General features: G+C 40.0%; 1 protein-coding gene across 2 annotated transcripts in view; it reads right to left on the reverse strand.

Annotated features, from left to right (window-relative positions):
• The window catches only part of LOC138031277 (uncharacterized), a 110062-nt gene that overhangs the window by 1695 nt on the left and 95867 nt on the right, over positions 1-12500 (reverse strand). For both annotated transcript variants that reach the window (XM_068878972.1, XM_068878973.1), the window contains exons 9-17: positions 11220-11365; positions 9640-9877; positions 8139-8249; positions 6284-6468; positions 5380-5502; positions 4438-4508; positions 3901-3941; positions 2484-2580; positions 72-171 (exon numbers count right to left, since the gene is read on the reverse strand). In XM_068878972.1, the coding sequence (XP_068735073.1) occupies positions 72-171; positions 2484-2580; positions 3901-3941; positions 4438-4508; positions 5380-5502; positions 6284-6468; positions 8139-8249; positions 9640-9877; positions 11220-11365 (1112 nt within the window). The remainder of the gene's footprint in view (positions 1-71; positions 172-2483; positions 2581-3900; positions 3942-4437; positions 4509-5379; positions 5503-6283; positions 6469-8138; positions 8250-9639; positions 9878-11219; positions 11366-12500) is intronic.

The following is a 12500-nucleotide window of genomic DNA, read 5'->3' on the forward strand; positions in this document are numbered from 1 at the left end:
TATCAACGCTGACCGATCGCTGAAAAAAAAAAACCGCATTTTTTCGATCATCTCTTTTTAAATATACTTACGGCCTCTGCAGTCAACAATGTGTCTGTCAAATGCACAAGCTCTTCAAATGTTGGTCTTTGTTTCGGGTTAGCGTGCCAGCAATTTAACATGATGTCATAGCTAAAAACAAACAGAGAAAATCAAAACATGTTATAAGTTGATAATTGCGGTAATTGTAGAAAATATGAAATGTCATATATTTGAACTGCGCAATGACCATGAAATTAAAGCTAAGATCATCGCAACTTTTAAAGCAGTTGCAAAGGAAGCTTGAAAAAATCCAGGCTTGAACAGGATTGGAAACCAGGACCCTGCAATTGCGCTGCACTTGCTCTACCAACTGAGATACCAAGCCACCTGGGAGCTGATCAATTCAGAGTTCAAGTTATATCCCACTAGAAGTGAATGAATTGAATTTAGAATATATTAAGTGTCATATATTTAAATTGACGAATGAACATAAAATGAAAGTTTGGAAGATTATGGCAGTTAGGTAAGTAAGCCTGGCCTTTTTTCATGCTTACTTGTCACTTGCAAATGGTCAGCCAGATGGCTCAGTCGAGAGGACACTTAACTTGGGTGCAGGAGGTCGCGGGCTCCAACCACGGTCAGACTAACACGTAGGGTTTTAAATAACTAAGGGGAAAGTGCTTTCTTTGTAATTCCATCTGCAAACGATAAGACTTTCAAGTTTTCTCGGAGTCGTTATTCTGAGTACTTAATATTACCTTAAAGAATCCACACACTGTTCGAGAAGAGTAGGGGATGTAGTCCCTGTTGTTGTTGTCTGGCAATACAGTGGAACTCTGGTGTCCTAGCGAATTTGGACCCCCCCCCGGCAGGCAGTTGGGTATTTACAAGTGCAGCTGAGAAGTTGAAACAGGGACTACAAGGAAAAAATTCAACGAGTGGTCAGAGCGGGTCTTGAACCTGGGATATCCAGATCTCAAGGCAAGCGCCCTAACCACTGGGCTACACTGCCTTTGGACCCCCGGGGGACTAAATCGGCTAGCGGGTCTAATCCCCCCCCCCCCCCCCATATTACAGCTTATTTATTTAACTGTTGATCGGTACAGAGTCAGTTCGTATAAAAGTATGTAGATGCGGTTTTTAATTCCTTTCTGACACAAGCTGAAATAACGCACTTGGAATTCATAGAATTGTCGTGTTATCGTTTTCATAAAGAAAAAAAAAGCAAAGTCAGACTTAAGCTTCAGTTAAAGTTGTTAAAAGCACGCGCTGTGGCTTTTTCGAAAAGCGTTGCTTTTTTCTTCCATTTGATAGTTTGAATGGGCGGCGCTTCCACAAAGGAGGTGCCACTTTTTGAAGTAACACCTCTTGGTTGGAAGACGCGTTCTTAGAAGTTACTTGATTACAAGGCTTCAGAAGATTTTTCCTTTTTTTATAACCAAACTTGTCAAGTCATAAATTCTCGTATTAATTTTCAATGAGGAGAAGAAGCGAAGCTAGACTTGAATTTCAGTAAATGTTGTTTAAAGCACGCCCTACGGCATTTCCTAAAGTAGATGCATATTTTAACTCTTCTCTTTGAATGCATAATTTCACGTTCATTCATTCATCACGGGAACATTAGAACCCACAAATGACCAACTCCCAACGTCAGTGGCTTCATAGCTCAGTTGGCTCTAGCATCGCAGCGGTATAGCGAGGTCACGGGTTTGAAACCACGTTGAAGTCCTGAATTTTTCTGGCATCTCTTCGCAATTGCTAAAATTGCCTTCATTACTGCGAGGATCACAGCTTTACTTGAAAAGTGCCAATGCGATATTAGTCATTACGGTACCTTTACGCAGCGTTTACACGAACGCGGTTACATTTGTAACCCCATCGTTTTCGATGTGGTTACGCCTTCTGTTTACACGACACCGATCGAGACCGTAGGCGAAATCGGGTTGATTTGAAAACGCTGCCGATAGTAGAGCGTTTTCAAAACGATACGGTTTCATCTGTCGAATAAACGGCAAAACCGCATCGATTTAAATACGGTTACTATTTTGGCCCGAAATTTGCATTGTTCGATTCAAAATGGTGAATTTGGCAAATAGTGCAGCGCTCGCTTTTTCCATCACGACTTTGATTTTCTGGCGAAAACGGTTTCGTATTAACACTTCCAAACCGCATCGATTTTGACGCGGTTTCGAAAGTCATAAAACCGTGTCGATGTGAAACTGCGTTCGTGTAAACGGTGCCTTAGTCATGAAGTTTGACCCTACCCCGGTAATACCGCCAATTTTTTTAGGCCCATTGAGGACCGTATTAACGGGTTTAGACTGTATATACTAACCTCCTTCAACAAATAAACAAAATAAACAAACAGCTAACTGCGACGATCTTTCATTTCAGTACTTTGCAACTAATAAATATATGACAGAGACAACAAAATAATTATGTTGAATTGAAGACGCCGTTACATTTCATCGGTACATCCATCCGGTTTTGGAAGTCTTTCCCTCCTTCTTAATGTCTCAACAATTTCTTGTCCTCCTAAGGCAGCGTATGGAACTTGACCTGATAGGAAAGGCGAATAGAGGGATCAAAATGCGTTTGAAATAATAATGATAATGATAAATTTGAGTTTTGAGTAAGGCTCCAGCACTTGACTAAGTAGCCTGGCTTCTGGCTGTTATACACAATTGTGGTCTCATTCACACAGAAGCCCTTCAAGCTAATCCTGTCAAGCCGACCACATGCTGGAAAGGTCAGACCACAACACCGGGAACACTGTCCCCTACTCTTTTCGAATAGTGTGTGGGATCTTTAACGTCCCACAGAGTTAATGAACAAGGGTTGTGAGACGGGACCTCCGGCTTATCGTCCTTATCCGAGAAGACTAGAGAGTCTAACCATTTGCAGATGTAATCACAAAGGCAGCACTTTCTCCTCAGTTATTTAAAGACCCTGAGTGTTGGTCCGGCCGGAGTTGAACTCACGACCTCCCGCGTGACAGCCCGGTGCTCAACCAACTGAGCCACCGGTGCGCGGAGTATATGCAGGAGTATATGCAGGAGTAACCTGAACTAGCTTTATTTTACTTCGTAGCCTATTTACAAGGTTACAGTAATTGAAATGAAATCTTTAAGTTATACTGAAATACAAAATAACAAGAAATTAAAAGGAAAGGAAATTGCCAGAAGACTGGACTACCCAAGTAGATGTCAATCTGATAACTCTCACAAGTCTTTTTTGAATCACCTGAAGTGGTTTTAGATAAGATGGAAGGGTAAGTCCCCAAATTTGGACTCCATAAATCAAAAAAAGGTAAATTAATAGCAGATCGTGACAAGAATGTAAGAATTAACAAGGTATCTAACTTTAGATATAATATCAACAGTTATTTTGAAGTCTCTTGACAAGGATCGTTTATATGATTTCTCCAGGTAAGATTAGAATCAAGATCACTTCAAGATACTTTGTGCTTCTGTAAGAATTTATAAATTCGTTTGTACATTGACTTTTCGATTGAAATTGGTCTATAATTATCTTTTTAAATATATGCAGGAGTAACCTGAACTAGCTTAAGTTTATCAGGAAAAATTCCAGAATTTAAAGACATTAATTAGATGAGAAAGTGGTTCAGCAATGTAATCTATCAGAATTTTCAGAAGGAAAACTGGAATACTGTTAGGGCCCACGGCGCTAGCCCTAGAGGAATTCAGTTGTGCAATAAAATGAGCTATTTCAGCAGGATTAGTAGAAATTAGAAAAAAGACTCTACAACATTATCTTTAAGACTAAAGTAGGACCAGTGGTGACTGCCAGGTGGAACATCATTTGCAGAACATATATCATGCTCTTAGCAGATAAATCAACAATAATATCAAAGCTCACCCTGAGTCTCTATTTCCCACAACACCACACCATACGACCATCTGAAACAACACAGAAACAAAACAGCTGACCACGTAACACTGATAACAATCTCCCCGGCCAGGATAAAGTACGTGAGGACAAACGCTCCGAAGCGCAAGGTTATTGGGTGCGCCATTTGAAACGTGTATAAGGAGTCTACTGTTCTATGGTACTTTAATCATCGTTCATTCCTCCTATAAATGAGACTTGATAAACTAATAATCACTGATGAGCTGTGAAGGTAACTCGCGATCCTGCACTGCAGCTATACTCAAGGTCAACTCACTAAGGTGAGAGACATTGAGAAAACATACGCAGGCCAAATTACTCCGTGGCTTATACCCGCTTGGGTTGAAGTGAACTCCGTAATGCCTTGTAATTTTTAACACTGCCACTATTGACCTTTCGCCCATGTACTTTCGCTCAAAAAGTTACATTTTTTGACAGCAAGGTTCTATTTGACGAATTTTTCTGACAAAAAAAATAATAATCTAGAAGTTATAACACTTTACTGACACATCACTCTCTGATGTATATGAATAATCCTGAAGTGATTCCAGAGCCATCCAACGAACTGGTAATTTACCCTAACAAAGTGAACACAAATACTCAATGGTATATAATGGGGTTCCATGGTCAAAGTTGGTCACGAAAAGCAAGCCAGCGGTTGCATCAACTATTATCTGTAAGCACCATTTTACTACAACACACGGGGCAATGCAAGACACTGTAGGTGTTTCGTTTCAAGGAGGTAGGATAACATCAATGATAAGGCTGATGGCCCTCTTACCCCGGTAATATTTCAATGCTTCATTAATCGACGAAATGGACTAGCGTCACCACACAAGACTGAAATTACAGTTTCATTTGTCTAAACGTTTACAAAAAAAATGTTGTTTTTCCGCAAAATCAGAATCTCACGATGAACGTGAAGGACAGTGACAAAATTATAATTCAACTCCACGAATAAAGATATGAAAAAGCCGAAATGATGCAAACTCAACCGTCTACAGTAGTTACCCATGTGATAGGGTAGCCTTATCTGGCTAGGGCTTGTACCCGTGCCTATCCTTCAACCTTAGTTACTAAGCTAACTTCATCACGAGGACCACCCTACTAGCCTTGCGAACAAAAGGGCTTAGATACCTCAATTTTTCGAAAAAAAAAAGACGAAAAAATTTTAATTTTCAAATTCTACAAGTTAAATAAGTCGGAAAGGCTGACAGTGGCTTGAGTTGCTGGAACTGGAAAGATCGGTTAGGTTATATTTTCGGCAAATTTCTAACTGTTAAGTATGTTTTTCAAAGACTTGCTTTGTTAACAATATCCAAACATGAAGATGACCTCTACATTAAAAATCCCACTTATAAACGACGTAAGTTGCATTTCACATAGAGAGTTAAAAATATAAATTAGTAAATATAAGCACACACACAAAAAAGGAGATATAAATATTACCCCGGATGTAGTTTCGTAAGCTCCACTTTCGTATATGTCGCGTGCAAGTCCAAAGTCCGATACCATAGGAATGAGGTTTTTTCCCAGCAACACGTTCCGGCAGGCCAGGTCACGGTGGACGCACTACACAGAAAAATCAAAGGACCAGCACACATATAATGCGTGGCTTTCCTAAACCTTAACAGCCTTAAGACACTGATGTCAGTGACTATATTGGCCGCGCTTGTGCAGTTTTTAGGTTGCAGATATTCTCGGGCGTCATTGGAATCTAACCTTAGACGTTGCTGATTTCCAGAGAACTTTTCAACCAATGTCTAAATGCCCGAATTATATGGAGGAGGCGGCATGGTCCAGTGGTTGCATCCGGTTGCTCACCTCGAGTTCAAATCCCGTTCTAACCGTCGTTCTAACCTCTGGTTTGAATTTGTTTCCCGTTTTCCCTGATTTAACTCTACCACGCTTTGTAAACAATAGCCAACTGGTTGCCTCATGCCAGTTGGGGTTCTTAATCTTGTTTCTACTAAGCTTGAAGTGTTTCTCTCAGATTATTAAAAGTGGGGTGCCTGTGAACTAGCTTGATAGCTACTGTAAGTGCTCTTCCACTATAAACAAAGCATTTACATTTAGCATTTAAAGGAAGAGGAAGAAAGAACTCAGTAGCTACAAGTTCTTTTGGGAAATTAATGATGGGAACCGGAAATAAAGCTGTTGTCATTCACAATAATAATGTCAGTAGCATGTTGCTGTGTTTCCTCTTGAGTTGAATGTGGTAACGACAAAACGGAAAATAACTGACTCTTCCAGTTGCCTTCGTCACTACAGAAGGCTGAACTTAAGTTACTGCTTTGTTTTTCAGTACATAAGTTGGCCCGACAACACAGTATAATTCTTGTTTGTTTCTTACCTTTACTTTTGCTAAATGATTCATTCCTTTTGCGATGCCATAAGCGAGTCGCAAAATTTTCTGGTTCGTTAGTTCCTGTACCTCCTCTTCCATGGTGTTTACATAGTCTGGATACTTTTTATGTTTTCGTATGTAATCCAACAGAGAACCATTCTCAGCAAATTTTACTACAACCCACAGAGGACCTAACACAAAGAACAACGCGGACTACAGAAAAATATGTATTTCTTTACCCAGGATTTTGATTATCGAAAGTGGGGACAACATCAACGTAGCCAAAGACATGATGTATGATGCTCTCTTTGGCAACCTAGCCTGCAATAATTAATGAGTGGCCTGTAAAATCCAGCATTCTGCCTCGGTTTCCCACAAAAGCACTGACAAATACACCTAATTCCAATATGCCCGTCATTTAGTATTCTCTTGTTTGCTTGCAAAATAGCCCTTGTTGCCTCGTTCTTAAGCTAAAAACTCAAAAGAATATTTAACCTTGAACGAGGTACCACGACTAATTTGCAAGCAAACAAAAGAATACTAAAATGGTGGCCATTTTGGAATACGGCCCGTGTACTCAAGTACGTTATTTACCCGAGTTCTTTATTGAAGATTTTTTTCCAACACTACATTTAACGCAACCCTAGGTCTCCTTCTCGGTTCGTCAGCTGATTTATTTTTTATAACTTTAAGTTTTTAATTCTCACTGCCGCCTGAATATGTTGGGTGGTAAGGGTCTGGTAAGTTCAAAGAAATGGGTAACAGGCCAGAGGCTAGAAGTGCTGCGGTTCCTCTGACATTTGCAAAAGGCTAGACTAGTAGCTTTACTTTTCTTGGACAAGGAAAAAAAATCGTAACTTTGGCAGAGGGTATACACATAAAGGATACTACATGGCCGCTTGGTGATACGAATTTTATCCTGGAGTGCTGATAGTATCTCTCAGGAGTGAGCGCATACAGCGGACGAGTGAGAGGTACTATTAGCACGAGAAGATAAAATTCGTATCACCAAACGGCCAATGTAATGTTTTGTTTATTATATAGATATTGATGTCCAGATTAAAAACAACTTCTTTTATTCATTTTCGAGATGGTGAAAAAGTGGTCATCAATCGCTAAAACACGCATGATGTTGTGTAACATGAAACGATATATGAAAGTTATGAAAAACAAATCATGATAATGTCAAATTGTGCACTATAAATGTTTATATACTAGAGAAGAATTATATTACAGCACAAATGTATCTTACAGGATCAGGAGCAAGGGTGGCACAGTCGGTTAGTGCGCGGCCTTGGTGCATAAGGTCCTGAGTTCGATCCCCGGATCTCACATCCTTGTTTCGACTTCTTTCCTTTCAGTGTAGCCTAAGTAGCTGTAAATACCCTTAAAACGGAGCACTGGTGGAAAGAGGGGGGTAAAATGAGCGCACAGTCGGCTTCCTGGGAGAGTACTCTCTAGAGAGTAAAGGAACTTCCGACGTTAAATAACGTGTATCTTTACCTTTACCTTTACAATGAAGGGGAAGCTCGCGTTTTATTGGCTAACCGTGTTAGTTACCATGACGACCCGCGGTGCCGAAGATATGATTTTTTCGTAAGAAGGAAAATCCTAGTATTTCATCAGTATCTATATAATAAATTTTGTTACTATAAAGTTTGAACCTTTAAAACGGGAATACTTGTCAGTTTCAGAAATAAACTTCAACATGAATGCAGTTACAAAGTAAGAAAAAAATGAAACTTGTGCCTTCAGCAGTCTGTCAAAGCACCCTATGCAGTGTTGCCAAGCCAAGCTCAGCGCAAGAGGGATATTTTCACAGACAGTTACTTGGAGAAGCCAAGTAACTTGCATCACTTACCGTCCTCTGAGCATGCGCCAATCAAACTGACGACATTAGGATGGTTGCCAACCGAGGCCATAATGTTGAGTTCATTGTACAAATCTCTTAATTCATTCTCAGTTCCGTGCCCTGGAAAAGTTAATCACCATGATCAATATCATCGTACGAAATCGTATTTTGTTACCATGAGAAACGCCAATATCGTATAATTTTAACAACGGTGAAAATGATCTGACATTTTGCCAAAAGATTTTTTTTTTCGTTAAAAGTAAGCATCGCGGGTGTTCTTTGTACGCCAAGTAAGATTCTTAGCTGTAATGCTTTACTGTTGGTGATCTTCAATGTTGTTACAGAAATAATTTTAATTGCCTTTGTAGAAAGAAAGATAAATTTAAAGTTATAAATAATTACGCGAGAATGTACTGCAATCGATGTACATTGTAAATTGAGATTTTATCGTAACTCGGCCTGTGTACCAAAATTTCGAGAGTAAAAGCGTAGATTTATTTTTCATCAGCTATTACTGATTTCCAAGATTGTTGAAAGTAATGCCAAGAAGTTGTTCTTTGTAACAAATCGATCAAAATGCAACTGGCTTTTATCGTACTCGGCTTAAGACTTTGAAATAGATTCCATTTTCCGTAATTGCCTTTAATGTTAATCGTGTTTTCTGTAATGGTGCCAGTGATAAAGCCAAAGGCACAAATGGTCAGTCCGCTTAGTATTTGGAAAGATGTGCATGAGATCTGACAGCAGCAATAAAGCAATTCTTGCATGCTTGTCCAGATCACGTCAACAACTGCGACGTGGTCTCTTTTAAGACTTCACTGTTTATGGATGTGTAATAGACCAATTCGGCAAACTCAAATTAAAGTTGTACCCAATTCAAACCCTTTGAGGATAAAACGTTTTCTGCCAAGTATTTCCATATCATTTAAATATGACTGCTACATTGTAATGCAAATAGAATACACCACAAGAAAGCTTAACCTCGGAAGATTTGAATTGGTTAGTGAACAACACTGAGTTAGCCAATTTAAATTGGTCTATGGATAAAGTAGAAGTATTTCACGAGCTGTGAGAATTAATAAGGCTGGAGACTAAAATTAAAGGAAGCAGAGAGCAAGTGAGAGTAGTTTACTTTCTCCACCTGTACCAAAATTAATGCTAGTGAACAATAGGATTCTTCCCCCTTCAACGATGACAGTTTTTGTAAGGTGTGTAAGGAAACAGAACAACCTGGAAGAACCAGGCTCCCAAAAACTGATCTCAAGCTAGAAATGCGTTACATGGATCACTACACCCCCTACATCGCAACACAATCTTAGTGCTTTGTCACATCTTCAGCAGACAGTACATATTTTTGCCGTATTTGCCTGTTTTCACTTTCTATATACCGCGACAGGTAGTTGAATGGTGTCCAAAATCGTAAAAAAGCAACCTAAATTCCCTCACATAATAATACCAGTTTGCTTCAACAAGGAAGACACACATTTTATTCTTCTTGTTATACACTTACTTTTCAGCATTTTGACAGCGCATTCAATAACCTTGTTGTTGCGCATCAGGTATCCTTTCCTTACCACGCCAAAGGCACCAGAGCCCAGTTCCTCCGCGATTTTAAGATATGCTCTAGGGATTTCAGGCCACTGTCGTATGAAGCCAGTTTCGGGAGCAATAACACGATTAGCTTCGATTTCGTAGGGGTTGGTTTCACCAGTCAGACGACCAAGACTTCTTCTGTCTCTCTCGTCCATCTGTGAAATTTAATGGATACCCGCTAATTGCAAGCGAAAAAATCACGCAACGTCTCCGGACATCACCATTATCATCATGTCTTTATACATACATACATACATACATACATACATACATACATACATACATACTTAATTGACCGATCCCCATAGGGGCTTTTCAGGGCCAATGAAACACAATCAACGAAACAATAGAACACAACAACTACAACTGTTAAGAATCCCAACTGGCCGGAGGCAAACCAGTTGGCTATTTACAAGTGCAGCTGGGAAGTTGAACCAGGGAATATCAGGAACAAATTCAAAGGGTGGTCAGAGCGGGTCTTGAACCCGAGATCTCCGAAGATCAAGGCAAGCGTCCTAACCCTCGGTCACAAGGATTCCTTCGGATTTTAGAATACCAGTTGATGTAGCTAGTATCTCCGTACCCTCCCAACCACGATACACCATAGAGGACAGACCACAACACCGGGAACTCCATGCCCTACTCTGTGCGAATAGTTTATGTTTTCTTTTACGTCCCACAGAGTTATGAACTTTGAAGGGTTGTGAGACAAGAACTAAGGTTTATCAGTTAAGGGAAGACTAGAGAGTCTAACCATTTGCTGATGTCATTACAAAGGCAACAATTTCTCCTCAGTGATTTAAAGACCCAGAGTGTTAGTCTGCCGGAGTCGAATTCACGACCTCCCAAATGGCAGCCCGGTGCTCAACCAACTGAGCCACCAGTGCGCAGAATGATTGCTAGAGTGACACTGAAAAGATCGTTGCTCTCGCATAAGCACCGTATCGCCTCAAGCAAATTTGAAATAACTACGTTCTCGTGGCTCATTACTTGTTGGTGTTCGACGCAACATTGAAATAAATTCTCGTAAGGGATATTGATTCTGACCATGAAAAATAAATAACATACGCAGCCAGGAGCCAATTACCCGGAGCTTCCATCTGTATTGTACCCTTGAGTCAACCTTGTCCCGTATCTTTCTATTTTTAGAACTACTACATTTTGACGTATGTGACGATGTGACTCAAAACATACGTTAAGTGGTTCACATACGTCACACACGTATGTGACGTAATAAATGGCTGACCATAGGTCTCTTATGATTGGCTATTGTGAAAACACCCAGTAAAGCTCCCCTGCGAGGTGCTTCTAAAAATAGAGAGATACGGGAAAGGGTTGACTCAGAGGGTTAATATGCAAGATGGAGGCTCCGGGTAATGGGATCCTGACGCAGCGTAACTTTCTGGCTTGTTACTAGCAGTGGTAAGCGATTCTGTAATAACTTACAATGGCAAAAATTGGAGGTCACAAAGCCCCAAACAAATGGAAACTGCTTACTTCATCCATAGTGTACCGCCTTCCTGGCCCGTCATTTTGCTCCCCCTGGGGCATTTTTCTGAACTTCATGTAAGCCAATGCACCAGCAACAATGATAATTACCACCAGAGGAATCACTACAGCGAGCACAACTGGAAACGGTTCCCCTACAATGCCGACAATAAAAGATAAATTGATTAAGTTTCTTTAGAAGATGTGCAGGATATCAACTGAATTAGCCAACAAAGATATGCCGGTGTCACAGCGGATTTGGACCCCTCGGTCCAGATCCACTAGCGGATATGGACTCCCTTTCGCGGATTTGCAGATTGTTTTAAGTTGGAAAAAACGTTTACGGAGAATTAAGTTTAACTTTGCTTTTTCTCCCAATTGAAAGAGACTACGAGAATTCATGACCGGAAAAGTTTGGTCATAAAATGAGGAAAAATCTTCCAAAGCCTTGTAGTCAAGTAAACGTCAAAGAATGCGTTTTCCAACCAAGTGGTGTTACATGTACTTTAAAAAGTGGCACCTCCTTTGTGAAAGCGCCGCCCATTCAAACTATCAAATGGAAGAAAAAGAGCTATCAAAGAAACCTTTTCGGAAGGCCACAGCGCGTGATGTAAACAACTTAACTGAAGCTTGAGTCTGACTTTGCTTTTTCTCCTTATTAAAAAACTAACTCCACAATTCCATGAGATCCTAGTGCGTGATTTAAACTTCTATCAGAAAGGAGTTAAAATTCCCATCTACTTTACGAAATGCCGCCGCGAATGCTCTAAACAACCTTTACTGAAAACTAACTGATCTGAAATTTTTCTCAAAGAATTATGCTTTATAGTATTGGTCAGTTTTCCTACTCCAAACTATAACTCTACCACGATAAACAGTTCAACTAGTAATAGCTATCGCTAAGTGCCAACGAAACAGTCAATAATTTACATAGTTTGCAGATTTGTATCAGAGTTCCAAAACATGCAACAGTAGTTATAATTTTTTTTATTCGAAATAACTGCAATTCAACTTATCTAGTTAAGGTGATTTCCTAGTATTGCACTGCGCATCCTGTTCTGCACATAACACAGCGTAGGCCACGTTCGAATTAAGGCATGGCTAAGAGGCTTTATGGTCAAATTTCACGGCTCAGTTCTGTTTCCTCTGTCTCACAAGTCTCAACGGATATTTCTTAACTAAATAATGTTTGAATTTAACCATAAAGACTCGTAGTCATGTGTGAATATTGATATATCGAACGTGGCCAAAAACATTTCAAAATGGCGACCTTTCGTGCCGGAAACCTCG

This window comes from Montipora capricornis, chromosome 14 (assembly GCF_036669925.1).
Source record: "Montipora capricornis isolate CH-2021 chromosome 14, ASM3666992v2, whole genome shotgun sequence".
Lineage (NCBI taxonomy): Eukaryota > Metazoa > Cnidaria > Anthozoa > Scleractinia > Acroporidae > Montipora > Montipora capricornis.